Source organism: Indicator indicator, chromosome 13, assembly GCF_027791375.1.
Source record: "Indicator indicator isolate 239-I01 chromosome 13, UM_Iind_1.1, whole genome shotgun sequence".
Taxonomy (NCBI): domain Eukaryota; kingdom Metazoa; phylum Chordata; class Aves; order Piciformes; family Indicatoridae; genus Indicator; species Indicator indicator.
Genome location: NC_072022.1, coordinates 18946404 through 18968403, shown reverse-complemented (window position 1 = coordinate 18968403; position 22000 = coordinate 18946404). Strand labels below are relative to the sequence as shown.

At 48.2% G+C, this 22000-nt stretch overlaps 2 protein-coding genes across 2 annotated transcripts; one reads left to right on the top strand and one right to left on the bottom strand.

Annotated features, from left to right (window-relative positions):
• Positions 1-296: 296 nt before the first annotated feature.
• On the bottom strand, positions 297-20708 carry PCYT1A (phosphate cytidylyltransferase 1A, choline). The gene is made up of 9 exons (XM_054385703.1): positions 20680-20708; positions 13423-13563; positions 10817-10916; positions 8786-8902; positions 6509-6660; positions 5642-5720; positions 4762-4904; positions 3564-3752; positions 297-2853 (listed from the first exon to the last, which is right to left on the bottom strand). Exons 2-9 carry the CDS (start codon positions 13537-13539, stop codon positions 2647-2649), a joined length of 1104 nt encoding a protein of 367 aa, XP_054241678.1. The 5' UTR covers positions 13540-13563; positions 20680-20708; the 3' UTR covers positions 297-2646.
• Positions 19300-21058, top strand: LOC128970508 (uncharacterized). Its single transcript, XM_054385738.1, has 2 exons — positions 19300-19321; positions 20475-21058. The coding sequence occupies exons 1-2, from the start codon at positions 19300-19302 to the stop codon at positions 21056-21058; spliced, it is 606 nt and encodes a 201-aa protein (XP_054241713.1).
• Positions 21059-22000: the final 942 nt, after the last annotated feature.

Sequence of the window (22000 nt, the reverse complement as noted above, 5' to 3'; positions counted from 1 at the left end):
CTGCAAGAAATGTGACATTCCTGGAGAATTTGGCTCACAGGTTTTGGATGCTTCTTCTGTCGAGTGCATGATGGGTTAGGGGTGTGCAGGACTGCCTTGAAGCAGCAGCATTGGGTACATCTGCAAGAAATGTGACATTCCTGGAGAATTTGGCTCACAGGTTTTGCCCCAAAAATCAAGCTCTGTTCTATTCCTGATACGACAAGGAAGTGTCGGAGATGAAGCTGGTCCAGCAATCCAGGAAGAAACAAAAAAATAAAATCACAAAACAAAACAACAAAGAGTAGTTTGGGATCTGAGTGTTCAATTTAATTTAAGTGCAAGGAGGAAGCAAGGATTACTGGTTACAAGATACAGCTCTGTTATTCCAAGCTACATGTAAAACCACGGCTGACTTCTTACCAAGCACCCCAGGTTTTGCAGAGAGCCCAAGAAATGCATTAAGGTCTCTGCAGAACAAACCACCATTCGTTATCTACACTTCCAGAACACTGTTGCATAACTTGTGTTTGAAACAGTAGTAAGGCTCGAAAGTAGCCTGGTCTTTGTGATCTGGCTCGGGAAAGCAACACAACCTTCATACCAAGGGAAGGGTGAGGAAAGGAAGGTGGGAAAGATGAGGGAAGAGGGAATGTAGGTGATATAAAGTAAGTGCTCTACCACTCATAAACCAGGGGATTAACAACTGGCTTGTACCAAGTGACCATTATTTGTTCCTTACAGCTTAAAATTCCTAGCAGCCAGGCCACACTCCTAGAGCCGCTGCACGTTCCTGCTGAGCTGACTGAGTGGCAGATGAGGAATCCCCAAGATGCCCTTTTCCATACTGGCTCTGGCCTCAACAGAAGCACAGAGTTCTATCAAGCCCTTTGGGCATCGTGACAAAGGATTAGCAAGATAAAAGCTAGAAAGAAGTGTCAGCCTGCTCTTACCACAGGACCCCTGTATCCCCTGGAAGCACTGCACTGTGCAGAACCTATGGCAGCACCTGATGCTTTGCCTCCTTGCACCCACTGCTCCCCGAGCCCCACACATCGCTCTGCAGACCCCCCTGCAGTATTGCTGACCAGGCTCCAAGTCGTCTTTTCTGCTCCCAGTATTGCAGGATACAGGCAGCTCAGCCCAGCAGCTCCACCCAGAGACGACAGGCACCCCAGGCAAACCCGAGCAGAAAAGCAAGTGGGGTCTTCACAGCTTGTCCCTCTAGCGCTGGCTGCTGGGACCTGGGATCTGTGCAGACACAGGCAGCATGGGGAGGGCAACTGCCCGCAGGAACCTGTGGGCTGCAAAGCTTCAAAGTGTTGGTTATAGACACAGCAGCAGGCACGACTTAGACCACGGTTTCAAATGAGCAGGTTACATGGTTAACATCTTAAAAAGCTGCAGCACTCTGAGCTCTTCCTGGCTTGCCTCAAGGGGCACTGTAAGTGGGCACTGTCGTTGCCCAGGGCAGGTAACTGTCACATGGGACCAGGACCCTTGACTGGGCTAAAACGTGCCCTGCATCTGTCCAGCTGCAGGCACGAACGCAGACAGCAAACTGGCTGTACCAATTCTGTGATGCTCACACTGACACAAATTCACATTCTGTCTTTACAGCAGCGACGTCATGGCACCAGTGCACAGGGCTGCTCCAGCCCCTTGGAGCACAGCAACTGAAACACAAACACGCACAAAGCATAGTGTTGAGGGGCCATTTGGACAGACAGCAAAACCTAGTACAGACCAGAGACTGGGACAAGGAGCTTCTCAAAGGAGTACACACGTTGGTTTTTCTACCTGGGCTCTCTTGTGCCCAAGGAAACGCACAGACAAGTGCCCCGAAGCCAAGATTCATTCTCTTCTCTCCAACAGCAACTGAGGACTGAATTTAGCTCAAGATGTAGCATTCTTGTTACGATTAGCTGGGAAGGCCTTTCCCCTGCAGCTGCTACACAACCTGGAGCTGTGAATGCTGGCTGTGCACCTCTACGGTGCTGTGAGTTCTTCCAGGGCGTAGCTCCTGCGTGCTAAGCTGGCAGCCCCCCGCCCAGCACGTCCTCACCGCCACACGCCGGGAAGCTCAGCTATGAGGCACACGAGCACTAGAGGCTCTGCTGGACAGATTGTTATCAGCTCTGGTGCAGCAGAGATGTCTCTATTTCCTAGAAGCCTCTTTACACTATCGCTTGCTGCGTGCTCTTGAGGTCACGCTGGTTGTGGAACCGAGGGGTCTTTCGTTTGGTAGAGGTATGGACACTGCCTGGAGGTGGGAGGAATAAGACAGAGGGGCTGAAGGAAAAAAGAGACAGCTGGGTCTTCCCGCTCTGCCTCTTGCCTGGAGGTAACGGAAAAGAAACCAAAACAAAAGCCACACGAGTGCTATTCTTTGCACTTTTTAAAAGGGTATTTTCTTAAAATATAAAACCCATCTTCCCCCTGGAAACCACTAGAACGTAAACAATAAAAAGGGGTTTTAGGGAGAAGGGAGAGGAGGTTTGAATGTGCTTCCAGGCAGCAGCCCTTGCTAAGAGAAACGGGTGCCTCCAAGGCCCTGTGCTCACCATCAGCCCTGTTCTACGGCTCCCTTGCTCATTTAGAGTTCCCCGGTGGATCCAGACTTAGGATTCAGCGATTAGCGGTTCGCAGTGCATCCCAGCTGGTAGCTTAATCCTCTTCATCTTCACTGATGTCATAGGTGACTGTGGACTCGTTCCTGGAGCGGTTGGCAGGCGAGGAAGGAGGAGTCTTGGTTGAAAAGGGCCAGCGGAAGGAGGGAGATGGGGAGCGGTCGTGTGTGGGGCTACTGCTGGGACTCTGCTTTGGGCTGATGGCCTGCAGCATCCGGCCCTTGCCCTCCTTCAGCATGTGTTTCTAGCAATGGAAGCAGGAAGACAGTCAGCATGGCTCAAACAGCGATGGAAATGGACACTACTTACAGCTTGGGCAGTGTTCTGAGTTGTGTCCCTTCAATGCTTTGGGCAATACAAGAGCAGAAAAAACCCAGACGTTGCTCTAGGCTTTGGAAACTACATGCAGTGCAATCACTCATTTTCAAGCACTTCTAACACAAAGTTTCTGTGATATTTACCCACAGGACAGGAGACCCTGGCAAAAACTAGCTTCAGACTCATCCTAAGCTGGTGACAAAGTGACTGCCAATTTCTTGGCTGCTCAGTGGCCTGCAGGACACAAGCTGCAGTTTACAGGCCAGCTGGCAAGGGTGAGGGCTCCCTGTAAACAGGCTGCCTGAGCCTGGGACAAGGGTGGCAAGATACTGGAAAATGCTGCCCAGGGAGGCCATGGATGCCGCCTCCTTGAAGGTGTTCAAGGCCAGCCTGGATGAGGCCTTGAGCAAGCTGGTCTAGTGGAGAGTGTCCCTGCCAATGCCAGGGAGATTTTTACTACATGATCTTTAAGGTCCCTTCCAGCTCAAACCATTCTATGAATCTATGAACTTGTCTGGAGACTGGTGGCTCACCAAGCATTGCACTGAACTGTAAACCTTTGCTCTCCAGAAGCCCTACGATGCCTGCTGAGCTCTCCAAAATCCTCTTTCCCCTTTTCCCAGAATGGCTCCTTACCAATGCGCCTTCTGGGCCAAACATTTCCAGGAAATTGCCAATGAACTCCCGGGACTTCTCTTCCCACTTCTGAATGAGATCAATACTCTTCTCCTCCACTTTTTGGACAAATTCCTTTGACTTCTCTTCTACATCCTTCACTCTCTTTTTCACCTTATCCACACGTTCCTGGAGGTGGTATTTCTTCTCCTGTAGAGTAAATGGTGGATGAGAACACAGCTCAGCAGATCTGAGAGATGATCATCTCTGCTCTGTGTTATTACACTCAACTGCTGCTTAAGACCCAGAAAGTCCATTAGTCTTGTGACACTTGGCAAACACAGTGGGGCTGTGAGATGCTTCATGACAGGCACTGGCAGAGCATGCAGAGCCAGACTAAACCCAGAGAAACGCACTAATAGGAGTGCATGGAAGAGGGAAATATTTACACAATATACAGATTAGATTTGAGCAACCTGCTGAAGGCCTCTTTGCATTATCACAATTGCACAAGTCTTTCTCTGGGGTGTTTTTAAACAGAGGCAGAATTACATGCCAGGGAGAGATTGAGCAGCTGCTACTTCTCTTGTTTCATTTTTGTATTTGATTGTATTTTACAACGTAGGCATGGTATCTCAGTGATAAAAGTCCAAATGTGTACTACTTCCAACATTAGAAGTGCCTTTTGCCATGTAGTCTGCTTGTGGGCTAGAGCTACTCAGCACGGGATCACAGCATGTCCTTCTCTCCCAGCCAAGCACTGCTGCTCCTGCAGCTCCCCAAAGGGAATAGTATGGTGAAAACAGGATCAGATTTTATCCTAACAAATGACTCTACCTTAAGAAGATGGCTGAAGGAAGAGTGGTGAGGTACAGCAGCTGCTGCCAAGAACAACCCATAGTTCATTCAATTCATGAAAACACACAATTTGCCACATGCTCTGTCTCCAGCTCTTTCGACAGCAAAACATCACCAAGGCACTGCTGACAACGGAGCACTATGAGCAAAACCTCAGTTCCTCTGGGTAGGTCCCAGGGCAGGGGCAGAAGTCGTCTAATTTCTACTCCAAAGACACCAGTTTGGTGCAACTCCTTAGCTCTGCAGAGTGGCCTTTTACTGCTATGTGTCAGGACCGTGCTACCAGTAGAGAAGACTCTACACCTCCACACCCTGTGAGATTCTGCCTCAGCAGCCTGTGGTCAGGCACACTTCAACTCACGTTAATGAAGCTGACGTTGAGCTCTTTAGCTGTGTAGCCCCGCTGCAGGTTCCGCCTGGCATACACGTCGTAGTCCCGCACGATCCGCGTGATGATGTCTGACGTTGAGATCCCCTCCGTCCTCTGAGTCGGTGCAAACATGCCTAAAGTTGGGCAACAGGACCCAGGAGAGCTGTAAGCAAGATATGGCAAAAAGCTGCTCCTGCCTCTATTAGGAAACACCCTCTCCTGTCAGGAGCTCATTTCCTAACTGTCCTCACACCATCACACCTTTGTCTTTGACCGTATAACACCAGTGTCCTCCTTTCTGGACTGCAAGGAAGACGTAGGAAAGATCAAAGCATGGCACAACCACATCGAACTACTATGTCTTCCAATTAAAAGCTCTTTACTGCAGCTGGTTTAAAGATTATTGACTATAATCCACAGCACACAGAGTAGTATAGTGATAAGGACAGGGCAAGGTGGGGGTTCACACAGTTTAGTGGGTGGAAATATAACAAGCTCTGGTGGCTGGGTTTGGATATGAGCTTTACAGCAGACAGCTAGAGGAGCTGCTTTGCTAAGTCCATGAGATTCTTAGTTTGTGAGAATCTGTAAAACACACCATAGTATTTTTTTTCCAAAAGGTGGCTGTTAATTCAGTCACAATAACTAGACTGGAAGCTGGGCAGTGCTTGGCCTGGGATATGGTACAGTCCTAGCCTTACAAAGTATGGCCCAAAGCTGGGCCTTGTTCTGCCCTCAGAGCCTCCTGGGCAGACCTTGCTCCCAGAGAGGCATTGCCACTTCCCCAGGCATAATCCTGCAATACAGGAGCACAGGAGAAACTACAGCAGACCTCTGAGAGGAAGCCTTGGAAAATCTGACCCAGACCCACCTGCTTCTTTTATATGCTTATAAACATCATCACTGCCAGCAGAGGAATAGGGGATGTCATCGTGTGCAACAAAGTCGATCTGGAAATTAAGAAAGCAACACGAGTCAACATTTTATCTTGAATGTGCAGGCCTCCTGCCTTCTGTCAAAAGATGAACTTTTGCTCAACACCTCCACACAGAGGTGTCACAAAGCACAGCAAGGCAATTTCCTCTTAAAAAGCAACACAGAGCAGTTCCAAGTTCTCACTGACAATAGCATATCAATTGTAAGCACACTGCAGAGAGGAAAGGCTGGGACTAAGGACACAGATGTCTAGAGCTCCACAGAGACAAGACTTGTTAATGGCAACAAGGCTGAACTAAAATGCCCCTGAAGACTCTTTCCCCTCCTAAAGCAGTTCAACAGATGTTAGAGACTCCTTGCATCTCATCTTACCAACTGATAAAAGCCTCTCAAGACAGCTTGCTTGGTCTCCTGCTGCAGGAAAGCTGATGAAAATCTAAGCTGCTCTCACTGTAAGTAGGTGGTTGAACCAGATGCCCTCCAGAAATCCCCTGCAACCCATGTTATCCCCTTCCTACTGCATTTCACACCAATCTGCAAGCAGCAGGAACAGTGAGAACTCTCTCAGGGTTTTTCACCATGTCACAGTCTCAGCCTTTTTTTAACATTGCCTTCAAGCTCACCAAATACTTCCATCCAGCATCCCAAGAAACCCAGTCAATACCCATAACCCACTTCATTCTATACTCCAGGAGTTTCAACAGAAATGGGGTTGCGAGGGCAGAGGTCACCCCATGGATGAATTCTTGCTGTAAACAGGAAGCACAGACAGAGGCATAACAGATCAGCTGTCACAAATTACCCTGTGCTCTGCCAGGAACTCAGGAGTGAGCGTCCACGGTGCATTTCTCACCACTTCATCCACGTAACGACAGTGCTGCACAGCATCATACCGCTCGTTTTCGTTCATGACCGTGAAGCCCTTGAAGTTATGGGTTAGCTCATCGCTGCAGACTGAAGAAACAGGCAGAGAAGAGTGAGCCTGAGGTACTTACCCAGTGCTTTACAGTAAAAAGACCTTGCACACATCCTTGCTAAACCAGGCAATGCCAGCTGGTGATAGCGGCTGGTGCTGGTGCTTTCAAACCCAGCTCCAGGAACAGGGAGTGTGCAGGGCACTGAACCTCTGATCAGTTCTAGGCAGGTTGTTTGGGGGATTTCTGACCAAGCTACACCACAAGCCCTCAAGGTTTCTGGAGCCTACAAAGCTTATCAAGGAAACCAGCCAATACAGAAGAGAGCTGTCATGTAGGAGATGCTCCGGTTCCAGGAGCACTGGAACAGTCTCCCCAGAGGGGTTGTGGAGTCTCCTTCTTTGGAGACTTTCAAGACCCATCTGGATGCATTCCTGTGTGAACTGTGATAGATTCTATGGTCCTGCTCTGGCAGGGGGGTTGGACTCAATGATTTCTGGAGGTCCCTTCCAGTCCCTGTTATCCTGTGAGATGACATCTGAGGGTCTATCAGGTAAAAATCTTCTTTTAATCCTTGGTTTGGAAACTGAAGCCCATGAGGGAAAAAAAAAAAAACAAACACCACTGCTTAAGCTTCCAACTTCATAAAATGCCATTCCACAGGCTAGTTCTTGGAGAGCTGCATTAAAACAAAGGGTGAGTTCACAGCAAATCAAGTTAGCTTAATTATGTTCTATGAGAAAGTAAACGAACAGCTCTTCATAATCTGCAATGTAAGACATTCAGAAAGAGGGAGTTTTATTTGGTTATCAGACTCAAAAGTAAACAAGGCATTACCAGGCTCACTGGTATTGGACATATTTATGTTCTAGACAAACATGATAAAGAGTGAGTAAGATTGCTCCCAGCTTGGAGCTAATGTTCACTTGGGCTGTGGCCTCTCATCTCAGTTCCTGGTGCATGGGGAGCAGTTCATTGCCCTCACCTCCTCACCAGACTATCAGAGGCAAGGAGCAAGGTTACACACCTTGCTACATTAACCTGGTAATAGTTTGATCTGAAGTTACTTTTCTGCTTGATGTACATTTATGGACATGGGGATGTCTTTCTTCCTGCAAGATTCCTAAACTCAAGAGTGTGTTGTAGGTTGGAACAACTATTTCAGCTCTCCTCCCTCCCTTCCCCCTTCTAGACATTGCTGTAGCACACAAAACATACAGAAGTATCAGCAATTAGTGAAACTGTGGTAAGGAAACAAACCACACTAAGACATTATGATTGCTCTACCATAATGCATGCAGCATCAGTTTCATTTTGCTTCAGGAAGATAAGGGCAGGGGAAAAAACTAGCTCAAGGTATTCTCAGCTCTAATACCTTAACATCGTTATGCAGCCTGACCAGAGGTCAGCTCCTGATGGACAATATGCACAGCCTGACATGTCTTTAAGGTGGGTGAGGGTACAGGCACAGAGGCACTGCCTGGACAGTGCATTGCAGCAGCCAGAAGAAAGGGTTGCTTTTTTCTCTTTTATATCCTTGAAGGAGGCCTGCTTGAAGCACCTCTTCTAGATCCCCTCAAGCAGTCAGCAGGATATTCTTGGCATCAGCTAAAGACTTTTGAACCTAACAGACAACTGGGAACTTTTATTTGGAGAAATGAAGCCTCACTGACTTCCATGTGGCCAGGCACATGCCCAAAGCAGCACTGTGATCTCTGTGCTCCCAGCAGGACCTCTTTGGGATCAGCCATAAGCAATTCCCAGCAGAGAGCTGGAACAGGGGAGTGACTTGGAGGGCAATAAAGGTAACATAAATCTCAACCAGTCACAGAAGGGCTGTTACTTATTCTTCATCTGTCTCATTCAACAGGCAGATGCTTAACCGTCCCATATCTATTTTTATATGTGCAATTCACCATTATCTGTCTAAACTAAGCAGAGATGTCAAATTAGAACAGTGTGATCAAAAATCTTTTCCTTACACTCCCATTTGGTACAGGACATCTTTCTGCAGACACATCCAACACACTGCAGTAAGACAACATTTGGGACAAGTGTTTGAGGCCATAATGACAAAAGGCTTGCTGTGCCATCTGTATGCACAGCCATGGATGAAGGTGAACTGTACTCCTACAACAGTCAAAGTCAACCAGGTCACTCCTTACCTCCAACAATGAGGTATGTGTTTGGGAAGAGGTTCTTGGCTTGCATCAGGGCTCGGGCGTGTCCGGAATGAAACAAATCAAATATTCCATCGGCATAAACTCTGACAGGGCGATCCACTGTGCCAAAAGGACAGAGAGACATTTGTGAAGATGCCTTCCTGGAGAAACTCGTGGCTGCTGCTCATGTCTGCATTTGGGGACCTTCTGAAACTCAGGAGGGTGTGGCAGAAAACTGGCAGAATGCAGAGCTATAGCCAGGAAAGATTTGGGAAGAGAAACGGCTGGCTCTCTGCCTTCCCACATGGAAACAAATGCAGCTGAGAAGAGAGCTGAAATACAACCATGTCTGAAGGCACATCCACTGAAAACAAGATGAAGGAAGACCAAGGAGAGCACAAGCATCTCCTTCCCACAGAAATCCAAATGCAGCATTAACTTTTTGCACAGCAGTAAGCTACCAGAGAGGAACTGGCCCAAACATTTCACAGGTGCCCCATTTCCTCCTGACAGCCCAAATGGCTTCTTGAGACCTTCTCAGCATCCTCATCTGCTTCTTGCTGCCAAAGATTTAAGTCTAAATGAGGGACCAGACTTCCAATTCCCCACCAGCATGATTAGCTCTCCTCCAGACCAATGAGTGTATAGCTCTATCCAAACATCCAGTTGGACTGCTAAAAGAAAAGTCGATACAATTCTGCTGAACCACTGGCACCATCAGCTAAATCTACATCTAAATAAGTAGGAACAAAACTTTTGTCAGGCCATCCTGGCCTGGAGAAATGATAGCTTATATCTCTGAGGTAAAGTGAGACAGTCCAGCACTGCCACATAACAGTAGGAGGTTCCCTCATTTCTGATCTCCTGGAACCACACAGGTCAGCAGTCCTCTTGCTGCTGGTAACAGAAAGCCACACATTCTAGGTATGTGAAACATTTGGGTATGGCCTGCTGCTTCTTGGCTGAATTCAGGCAGACAGAGAAGTGGTGTGACTAGAGGCACATCAAAGCTGCCAGAAGAGGGCTGGTCCTAGCAGGCCCTTATTAAAGTACAGTCATGTTCTGAAAATTGGCGGGGACATCCTTCCCTTTTCCTCCATAGCTGCAGCAGCTACAGTGTGTGAGCATAGGCACCACCAACAACAAGAAAGCAGGCAATACATTTTAGCCTTAGCTGGCAGGAAAGCCATCACTGTTGAAATCGGAGACTTCTGTGCAGGCTCTGGAGACTTTCAGATGGAAGTTAAGGCAGATTGTGAAATTCACTGGATTTCCAGAACCTCTGGCAGGAAAGCACTGCCAGATCTCAGTCTGAGCTGGTTCATCTCTCAGCAGCAGTCAGGTAGGTAGAAGTACAGCATTTATATTGTCTCTGTAGCCATAACAGAGAGGCCAAGTAGGAGGCCAAGCACCATCTGCACATTCTGTTTGGCAAGAGAGGGTAGCTATCTTGCAGGCATCAGTCCTGTCTCTACCTCCCTTTTGGACCTGCAGAGAGAAGAGTACTTCTTCCAGCCTGATTTTAGAGACTAAAAGGACACGTTTTTGTCATGGGGCTGGCCTACTGTGTTAAATGACACTGACTTTAATTCAAATCCAGACTAGAACAGGATGTTCTGGAAAAATACATATGTTGGTTTTACTTGCCCATTGCAAGTTTCAGAAAAGATGACTTTTAAAGTGCTTAACTTCAAGATGCCTCAGACCAAGTAGTACAGAAAAATGTTCAGCTCTGATATATTACTCTATAGCTGTGAGCAACAGAGGAAAAGCTAAACCACAAACATCTATTTGCCTCAAATAGCCTTACTGGTGAAGTACAGCTCCTCACACACATGAGCTCCAATTTCAGTTGTACTGGCAGGCTCAGTTTCTGATGGGAACAGTTATCTAATCACCAAAGCATTAAGTAAGTCATTGGCTGCAAACCTGGTCTGACACACAAGGCTGGTTTGGTCTCAGAGCTATCACAATCATGCCTCCCCACCCTGCCCCATTTATACAATCCCCTTCCAATCTGGTTTTTTGACTTACAAGGGGTCCCTCTCATCGCTTCTTCATAGGTCACTCTGATGTACGGCTTGCTGTAATCGATTTCCACTTCATCTGAGAAAGGAGCTGGTTCCCGCAGTCCCTGGAGAGCCAGAGAAGGTTAGCTGTGAGGATGCAAGGCTGAGAGCAGAACCTAACAGCAGCACTGCCACTGCAATGTCCTAGGCACTCAGTGACTCACTGTGCCTCGGCATGATTCAAACACGTGTACTAGAAGACTAATTAGCGTTAAACCTCAAAGCAGCCCTGTGGGGTGGTTAGCCTGAGTTTAGAGGGGAAGAGAGAGAAACACAGAGTTAAGATGCTGGTAGTCACACTGGACCCAAGAGAAACGGAGGCTCAACTGTGCAGCTGGTAAAGCCAGACTTTTGACAAAGAGCAGTTCACAGCAGCACAAGCCAAGCTTCATCAAATCTCACTGCTGCAGCTCCAGCTATGTCCACCCAGGCAAGACCATCGCTTTGCTGTGTCCGAGTGCTCATGCTGTGCTGTACAAATTCTAACAGCTCCTTAACAAGGAGAAGAGCAATAGTAACAGCAGAACAATTTCCCAAGGGTATCTGTGTATCATCACCCACTTCTGAGCCATAGTGAGAGACTGACCTTGATTTGTGGCAGATCATCTCCAAATGCTGCAGGAAATTGCCTCCCTCCAATCTACTACCTTGACCACAGCAGTGTGGTAATCAACAGCTGAAGTCCAGGTATGCTTCTAGACTTCTCTGAATGGAAACAAAACATCTGCCCTTCCCCTAACAGAACAAACAGTTCAGTTTCCTTCTAGCAGGAAGGTGTGGGGCAGCGATGGATGTTTCTTTCCTAAGCCACAAGATCTTTATAATAATACCTTCAAGCTGCAGAAAGCTAATCAGCAGTTTCCTCTCTGGCTTCCCTGTCCCCTGCAGCATCCTGCCATGGTGCCCAGCACCACTGCAACCAGAAAGACAGCTTCTCTAACTGTTTATGTCATTCCTTATTGGAGTGCTAAAAATGAATTGCACAGGGAAGCAACCACGGAGCAGTACACTCAAGCAAAGTGATGCTGCTGACAATCTCCCTTAACTTACTGAGGCTGTAGTACCTGTATTTCACACACCACCTCCTCTAGCAGGATCCTTACTGTCAGGTAAGGACAGCAGGTCTTTGCTGTCATCACTGCCATTATATCAGAGACTTGTGAGTAAAACCAAATTCTTTGTAGCTTAGTTGGCACACATCTGATATGATGCTAGGAACAAAAGCATTGAAAAAAAAAAACAAACTATCAAAATTATCAGAGAATCACAGAGAAATGTCCTTAAAAGTCCCTGCCAGAGTCTTGTCCTTGCTCTGCAGGGTGTGCAAGGGTCAGGACTCAACCTGATGCACACAGTACAACACGCTGATGCTTCAGTAGTTTCATTACCACCCTCTGCTGTTGAGCCCTGCTGCTTCAGGAGCACTCTGCCAGCCAGCTGTTTAGCCAGGAGTGGTAAAGACTTCAAGGTAATGTCACAGTTAGGCAACACTATTACTTTTGCCACACTAAATAACACTTCCACAAAAGAAACAGAAAAGGAAACTTCCATCACGAGGTTTGTGACTGAAAAAAAGATGTGGCCTGGAAGTTCAGAAGGTAGCTTGTGCTGCTCATAGAGAGCAGAACGTTGTTATCAAAGCAAAAAGCTACAACACATCACCATAGTTTGCCAAGGACTATGACCCCAGTATGACGTGGCAGGGATAGTAACTGGCTTTTGACAGAGATAGGGAAGAGCAACTAGAGCACATGTGATATGCAGGAGAGCTCCAGGAGAAGAGCTGTAAAAAAGCCAATCATCCCAATATATCAGCAAGGACAAGTTAAAGTCAGCTCTTTACACTAGCATTAACTGGCTCTGGAAAGAGATTGCTGCTTTTACCTTCCTAGAGCCATCCCAATGCTGATCTAGAAGAAGAAAACCTTTCTTTTTTTTTTTTTTTCCTTCTTTGTTCTGGTCTTTTGTTTGTTTGTTTGTTTGTTTTCCCCCTTAACACTCCCGAAATATCAGCAAGACAAATGCAATCTCCTGCCAAAGAGAACCAAACTAACCATCATCCTCCTACTATTTCAGAGCACAGATTCGATAGATCAATAGATTGCTTCTGCAGATGCTTACAGACTTCAGACCCTCCTGCAGTTCCCCTGACTTGAACAGGACTGCAAGGTGCCCCAGTGGTGATGTGCTTGTTTGGAGTACTTCTCCCTCCTGCTGGGCCACTTAAGTATACCCAGCCCTGAGAAACTAATACTTACTTCTGCATGGGTATCTCTGTGCATGCTGGGGTTCAGCTTAAGTGGCTACAAACAAGCCATACACACCACAAAAGCAGCTTAGCATGCTTGCCTCAGACCTAATTTAAGCCCATGTTGTAAGTACATTACTAGTATTGAACAAAGGAAGGCTCTGAACTGGCTTTACAAGAACGATAGCTGCTGCCATTTGCTTCTTTCCACCCACCACTTGCTTTCTGTGTCCACATTAAAAACACCACATTTCTCTCTCTGCTGCCAGGTCGGAATGTCCTCATCTCACAAGCACCTAAAGCTCCTATCTCTGCTTACTTACGAGTGAGCGTCTGGACATTTTGGGAGGGATTCCATCCAGCTCTGTCGCCCCATTGGGGCCAGATGCATCTTTCCTTCTCTTTCGGGAATTCAGCCTGGAGGATGTTGGTGGCTCCATCTTGCCAAGCACGTCCAGTAAGAACTGGAATAAAATGAAGGAGAGAGGGGGAGAAAAAAAAAATAAATAGAAAAAGCAGAGATTTCTCAGCTCTTCCAAAGCAGAGTCAGTCAACAGCAGCACAGTGCACGGAAGGTCAGCGCAAAGACACAGCCACCTAACAAGGGGCTTAGCCAGTTGTATTTGGCATCAGCTGCCAAGGCTTGACAAACAGTGCCTGATGGGAATACTGAATCACTGACTGCAACTCGGGGCTGTTCCGCAGAGAGAAGCGTGCAGCAATCAGCTGGCTGGAGAGAAACACAAGAGTTGCAATGCAAGTTATAAATCATTACTACAAGAATAATTATGCTATTTTAGCATCTGGAAAGCAAACTAAGGATGAAGGCATGCCCAATCTATATTCAGCTCTCCCTCAGCTCTCATTCTGATGAATGCAAACAGTACTCTTCTGTTCCTCACCAAGACAGCTGCTGAGTGTGCTGCATCCCTGTACAACCCTGAAGAGAGGAAGGAGCAGGTTTAAGTGGAAGGGTAGTGGTGAGGGAAGGGCTGCGACGCATGGTCGTAACTTTAACTAGTGGGCTTGCTGTGAGCTTTGTTGTTTGTGTAAGACCAAGCTGCATCTCCTCAGTGGGGACACCTTGGGATGGCTGCCACCATGCTCCCTGCTTGTCCCACTGCAGTGGTGACTCAGCTGACAGTGAAGCAGCTGCTGACACCACATTAGGGCACACTTCTAGCACTTTATGTACCATGTAGCAATTAATGCTTGTTCTGTTGAACTGCTTCTATGAGGAACAGACAGACAGACAGTTTTGGACAGAAATCATGTCAGCCATCTGGCAGTAAGCTATCTGTGCTTTTGAGCTGGAGTCATTGTACCTTCCCAAAAGGGCCCTGGAGCATTAGGAAGCCCAGCACCTCACGTAACTGAAGCAAAGCTAGGGATTTATAGAAAGGCATGGCAGCAAACATTCCCTTTTCAGCTGCTGCAGGAGCTGGAAACTGGATTTACAAAATTTATAACTAAGAGCAGCATTACCTCCTACTCACTTGCAGTGTGCTCTCCAATGCAGCAAATAGCACTTCTGACCTGCCATTCCTGGGAGCAGCATGACCCCTCCAACCCAGGAATGATGCTTACGTGAGTGCCTCAACACCCTAATAACAAAAGCCGTGTGGAATTTAAAACGTCTCCCCACCCACATGCAGTGAGTGTGCTGGAATACCTTAGGTGGGGCAAGCACCAAGTACAAGAAAGGGCAGATGTCCTTCTGAATGTCAGCCCCTGTCCTTGACAGAGGGTCTCTTGTGAGTGCTCCTGTTTGGTACGAGCTGAGACTGTCCTCAGGTAGGGCCACTGGGCAAAGCCCTGCTGTTCAGCATGGAAGAAGAGTGGGCTTTGGGCAAGAGCTGTTATGAAGCAGATTCAATGATCAGACTTACTCAAGCACAAATGACTTCAGGTTAAGGAATGTTCCAAAGTAAGGAATTAGGTGTAGTTTAATAACATGTGAACTTACTGCTCTCCCCACCTAGCATCAACAAGATAATACCTTATGAACAGTGTTAGGGCCAAACATAGCTGAACTGGTTTTGGGCTGTGTGCATATAAATATCCCAGGCTGCTCTGGAACACTCAACACTGCACTAAGAACAGGAAAAGAGAATCTTAGCTGAGTGAGAAGCCAAAAAAACTGTTGGGGAGAAGACAAAACTGATTATGAAGAGCAGCCAGAAGGACATTTCACAACCCCACGAGCCACCTAGCACTCTCTCCCTCCTCCATGCCTGTGAGTCACATTTGCTGAGTTTCCTCCTATTCCAATAATTAATTTACTATTTCCTAACAACAAACAAACATATTGGAGTGTGCAAAAGCAATCTCAGGCAAAAAGGGCTTGCAACCCTGAGCTCCACATCTTCAACTACTTCGGCACACATTTAACCTTCAAGCAAGATCTGTGCTATAAATGCAGCAGCTTCCAGAGTGCCTCTGTGAAAACACAGGGTATGATACAAATAGTTCTCCAGTTTTGCAAGGTGCCATCTTGCAAGCACACTCTGCATCAGTTACCTACTTCACCACTGTGGTCCTAGCAGAAAATAACCGCTTTACAAAAACCAGAAGACCTCTGTCTCTGGTTCAAGCAATCCCCAGTGTTCAGGGAAACAATGGGGGGAAACAACAGTAGATCTTCTTGTTACTTGGCCAGAACAATTTCACTGTGCTTCAAGTCACCTGTTGGTCTGACACGTGCTTTCCTTCCCTTTGGAATGAATTAAAAGGTCTGTTAACAGGCTGAATGCATCATTCTGAACCACTGCCCAGCAAAACATCACAAAGCACTGGCAGAGGCTTTGCTGCTGAAGTATGGACATGGCAGGCTCCACGCAAACAGATGAAGCTCTTCCCACATTAGCTCAGTCTATCAGAGCAACCAGGCTTCTCTGCACACAGGTACAGTCTCTGCTGAGTTACTGCCAGCATGTTACTACTGGGTGCAGAGCTCAGGGTCAGGCAGAGAACTGCAGGTTACACCACAGGGCAACACTGTGCTCTGCACACTGTGGTACAGAGGCACTGTCCAAGCCCAGGAGAAATCTCCAACAGCTTCTTCCAAGTCCTCCCACACTAAACCATCTGCTTTCCTCCACCCTAACTCACTTTTCTACGTCTCAGGGTGTAGTCAAATGATAGCAAACAAAGGCTTAAGTGAATGGATTTGCTTTGCATTAAGTAAGCAGCAGCAGTCGGACAGCACCAGCTGCCCAGCAGCTGCAGCTCCACCTGACATACCATGGGAGAAATCAGCTTTGAGGATGCTGTAAATGTGCTCTATCTGCTCTGATGTTACAGGCTAGATGTTACTGAAGGAGCCTCTGCAGTGTCCAGAGAGCTGACCTGGGCACCTCATGAGCGATGCAGCTCTGCTAATTACTCATATTAATGCAATAATTTTACCACTCTTCAGGGCTTTGAAACCTCTACCCCATGGCTGGTGTGTTCCTGGGAAGTCCTCTCAGCACCAAACACATCATTAAAAACCGGGAACATGCTGTTTTGGAAAACAAGCCACGATTTGCTGTGATAAAGAGACTAATCTTAGAATGCTTCATTTTGACCCAAATGACTAAAATAGCATCTCAAACAATTACTTACTAACAATGGGATCCAGCATCTGTAGCTGAGCTTAACACTTGAGCACACAGCTTTGCTTCCCCAAACGTGTAAAACACTGAGTGTTCCAACATTGATGATGTTTGCAGCAGATGGGGAAGGGGAAGGAGAAGGTAGCTCTCAAAGCTCATTCTGAAAAACTCCAAGATAAAACCCAGGCATAACCAAATGAAAAGCCCTGCTATAAAATATTAGCACTGTGCTATTTTGTATAAGATGTCACCCCCTGCATTACAGAGGCTGTGCTGAATATGAGAAACTGCTTGCAAGGAACAAAGTTAGAAGTGCCCCCACTAGGGCAAGCCATGGGCAAGTCACCATCTCTGTGCCCCTATACAAAACACTCAGTGCTTTGTTTCTGAAACTTCTTTTTCTGATGCATGCCCTGTACCAAACAAGCACCTTGCATGGCCTGCCAGCTAGCTCACCTCAAGAGTTGTACAGGCTCTCCAAGGAGTAACTGACTGCCAGATTGGAGAAGAGTTGCTCTTCCTGTCAGGGAATCACTGAATCCCCCTGAAACATAGCCACTTCTGAGAGGGAAGAAGGACAAGTGTCGATTACGACAAAGGGAAAAAAAATGGGGAAGGAATTAAAAACTTCTCCCTTAGTGTGAGGTAACTACACCATGATCTGAGCTGGAATTTAACCACAGCACCAAAGTTAACACTTCTGGCAGATGGACTAGGTCAGGACAGGCACAGCAAATCTTGCTTAGCCAAAGCCTGATTTCACTGTTCATGGATAGTAGAGATGTTTTGTTTAGCCTTGGTGGTGCCAAGAGAACTGGTGCCTTGCATTACACAGAAGAGTTGGATCAGATAGTTCTGCATCCTAAGCACACTGATGGCATGAGGTCCTGACCTGTCTCCATTCTTTGTGTTTTGATGTCCCAAAGAAATTATTGAAAAACATTATCTGCAAATCTACAGGCAGTACCAGGATTGTTTCTGTCACTTCCACTGCTTTTCTCTTGCAGATTTACACACCAAGACAAAATAAATCCTGCTACTTAAAGCCTGTGCAAAACATGAGCTGACTGCAACAACCCAGTAAATGCTCCAGCCCAGGACTGCTGCATTTCCCACCTGAGATCTGAGCCAGCACAAGACTAGCAGGTAGACTGGACTAGTAAAGCCCCTCAGACATCCAGAGCTGCCAGGCTACCCAGTGGCACTGCCTGCTCCTGGACTCCCTCTGAACTTGGAAGGCATTGGCAGTCAGATGTGGCTGTCATGTGCTGCTTTGCCCACAAGATCATTCCACTCCACAGCAGCAAGTTATTTCTCTTTTGCTGACTCATCTGCAGGAAACTACTACTAAACTTTGCACTCTGCCAGCTGTCTACAGAGAATGGCCTTGACACATGGACAGCACCTAAGCTACAGTCTCAGGGAAAAGGAAGAAGTCCTGTCACTTCCAATGATTTCCCTGCCAGGCTGTAAAGTACCCAAACAACCCTGCATCCATCAGTCACAGTGCAAGGAGAATCCTTTTCCCCATCCTTCCCAATGTCCAACCCCCAGCTTGCAATTAACCTTCCTGGTGTGTTTCCCTGTAGGAATCAGTTGTAGACAGAAAGATGTTAATGGCAGAAGACTCATCGCAGTGAGAAACTGACTAAAGCCTATTTACAAGTTAACCTGTACGTGATTACTGGGAGAGATCAGGATCTCTCTTCAATCTGTGCATAGAAGTCCTCCCAATCTCCAAGGCAACTTCATTCCCAGATGAGGCTTGCAAGGCTCAGCTCTACCCCAATCTCCAGACTGAGAGCATCTGCTTACAAAACTGAGTGCTAACAGTTGCAACCCAGCCTGCTCACCTCCACAGAAGACTGCAACTCTCTCCAGCATGGCTGCTCTCACCACAGTCAGCATCTGCTCCATCTAGACAGTCTAAGCCCTCAACTCCCCCAAAAAGGTTACTGCAGGACCTCGCAAGCAGAGTCCTGTCTACATCTAAAACACAGGCTGCTTCAGCTACTCCTGCAGTGCTGCATGAATGTATAAAAGCGATTCCAGTTCAGCCAGTGCCACAGACTGGTCCAACAGCACTCAGACCTCTGTATACAAGCAAACCAAACCACTGGCCTTGCATTCCCTACTGCTACAAGCAGGCTGGTAACATTTTCTCAAGCAGATTGAAGGATGCAAAAGATCATAGAATCATAGAATCAGTCAGGGTTGGAAGGGACCACAAGGATCATCTAGTTCCAACCCCTCTGCCATGGGCAGGGACACCTCACACTAGATCAGGCTGGCCAGAGCCTCATCCAGCCTGGCCTTAAACACCTCCAGGGATGGGGCCCCAACCACCTCCCTGGACAACCCATTCCAGGCTCTCACCATCTGGTACCTGTGTCCTGCAATCAATGAAAAGATGCTGCTTTTCACCAACCAAGTCCCAAATGGCTCAAGATCATTCTAACATCACCACAACTGACAACAGTGCAGCACAATCACCTAGGCAGCACTCCTGTGGAATACACAGAGAGAAAAAACTGCTAGCAAGATCTTCACGAATTCATGGTCCTTCTGGGTACACCAGAACCCCAAGGCAGTGAGAGTCCCAGCATGCGACAAAGTCTCTGCTGTGGTGAGTGAAGCAGCAAGAGTTGGCTTTGTGCAGAATGCCTGAAGATTTAGAGCCTGCCCAGGGACAATAAAGTACAAGGATAGGTGGTCATGCTGTCCTGACTTTTGTGTTGAGTTGCATTGCGTTTCTTTTTCAGGCATTAACAACACAGCCTTTCGAGACTTCAGGATGCAACCTCCTTTAGCAGGTTTACACATCACTGCCAAATCCTTGCTTCAACAGTTATTGTTTGTGGCTCATCTTAGAGTAATCTCAAAACAATTACAACCCAGATCATGGACCAAGAAACTCTGAGTCACAGATTTTAATAATTCTGTATATGCAGGGAATTTTTTCAGGAAATAACCAACAGACATTTGCCAACTGAATTTCAGAAACAAAGAGAGTGGCTGTAGTTCACAGGCCCTGGAGTCCTGCAGATGGAACCTCCACCAGTATTTCCTTCTGACCACACCAGTCCTTACCAGCCCCAGGCTGGGGGACCTGGTGCTGCAACAGCACAGGGCTGGGAGAGAGGGAGGGAAGGTCACCTGCAGTGTCATGCACCTCCCTCCACAGTGAGCGAGGGCTACCGAGAAGCATCACAGTTCTCAGAATTCCTGCAGACTTTAATTACACAACCACTAATCAATGCAGCCACGACTCTGGTGGGCACAAAAAGCAGGTTAGGGACAACGTGCAGCAGCAAGGTCACACCTTCCTTCTTGACAGTCAGGGCCACCTCCTTGCTCTCCTCTTCTCTCCCAAGGCCTTGGCTGCATCCCCCAGGTGGGAAGATGTTCTCCAGAGCCCCATGCTTCAAGCCCTGGGGACATACTCCCAAAACTGCTGCTGCGGTCTCCTTTCAGCCTGCCCCCTCTGCTGCCACTCTCACCATCACCTGAGCATTGCTCCTAATGCCCCAGCCTCTCCCCAAGTCCTATCAAAGGGGAAGCAGCACACCATGCCCCTCCACAGCAGACATTGCCCCCTTACCCAAAGAGCCCCCCTGACAGCCAGCACCTCCCAGAGGCCCCCTGCCTCCTAGCAAGGCTGGCCCATGCCTGTTCCACGGCCACCTCGCTCGGGGAAAGGTGCCGGAGTGGAACCCCGCAGGGGCAAGGTGAGGAGCAAATCAGGTGCCTCCAACCACAACCCACTCACCTGCCTCCAGCCTCCGCGGCGGGCACCCCCCAGCCCTACAGCGAGTGCCCCGTCCCGCCGCACGCTACTCCACACAGCGCTCCAAGGGGAAACCTGTCCCCGGTGCCACAGCACAGCCCCGCACGGCCGCGGCAGCTCTCCCCACGTCCCACCAGTGACAGACCCCTCATCCCCCCACCTCACCCCCCCCCCAACCTGCCAGTGACAGATCTCACCTCTGAGCCCCCTCAGCAGCAGCCGCCGGTACGCACTGACGTTCCCCCTGCCAACGCACCGCTGCCCGCAGCTCCGCCGCCCTGCCCGACCCAGCCTCGCCGCCGCTGCCGGAGCCGCTCCCGGCGCCTGCCCCGCCCCTCTCCCGCCAACGCCAACGGGGCGGCGGGCGGAGCCGCTGCGTGTCGAGTCCAGGCGGCAGGAAAGGACCGGCCGTACCCCGGGAAACCGCGCCCGGAACCTCCGTTCCGGCTCGCAACGCGTCCGCTTCCTTTCGCGGGGGCTGGCCTTGGAGGGTGGCGAGTGCCTCGGCGTCCGCGCCAAGGGCTGCTGGCGCTGAACGGGCGCAGGCTCAGCCCTGCTTTGCAGAACCCTTCGTGAAGCTGCCGTTAAACACCTCCAGAACTGGAGTGAGCGAAAGGGGGAAAATCCTGATTTAGAATCATTGGGTTGGGAGGGACCTTTAAAGGTCATCTAGTCCAACCCTTCCTGCAGTGAGCAGGGACATCTTTAATTAGATCAGATTTAACCACCATGACCTGATAAAATTGTCAAAACATGAGAGGATATATATGATCTCCTGGCAAGTTTGTTTACATAGGGGGATTCACTGTTCCCCAAAACTTGCACTCCCAGGTTCACATGCACCATTGCCTCACCCTCTACTTCCCATCAGAAGAAAATGAGAAAAAAAAACACTTTCAAGCAAACAGAGAAACGGGAGCATGCTGCCTCCAGGACTGTGGCACAAGTAATGATTCTAGAAGAACTGTAATTTGTTACCTCCCTTCTTTCCAAGAGCTGGATGGGCAGAACCGTGTTCTGCCCTCACAGTTGGTGAGGGGGGGATTTGGGACTCACCTCACCCAACTCAGCACTCCAAAAGCTGTTTATCCGCTGAAATTGTTAGCTATGATCGCTCCTTGATCAGCACAGAGGGAGCACACATCAGCACAGACAGAGCAGGTATCGCTACAGAGCAACTCAATTTCCTGATCAACACCTGAGATGCTCTCTGAGGGCACATGCTCTTGCAGGAACCAACCAGGTCCTCCTACATTTAGGGAGATGAGAGGCTTTAGCATCCTTTTCAGATCTATAGCAGCCTTTTCTATTGCTCCTTTCCAAGCCTGGAGTCCTAATAAATTTTTCCTCCAAATGTCCACTCTCCTATCCCAAAACAATTACAGAGAGGCAGGGATTGGGCAAGCAGTGCAGTATCTGCTGAAGAGGGCAACGAGCAGCGATCACTCACAGTGTCCACAGGTGCCAAACTGCACCAAACCACTGAGGAGTTACAGCAGGGAGGAGTTTGGGCAGTCA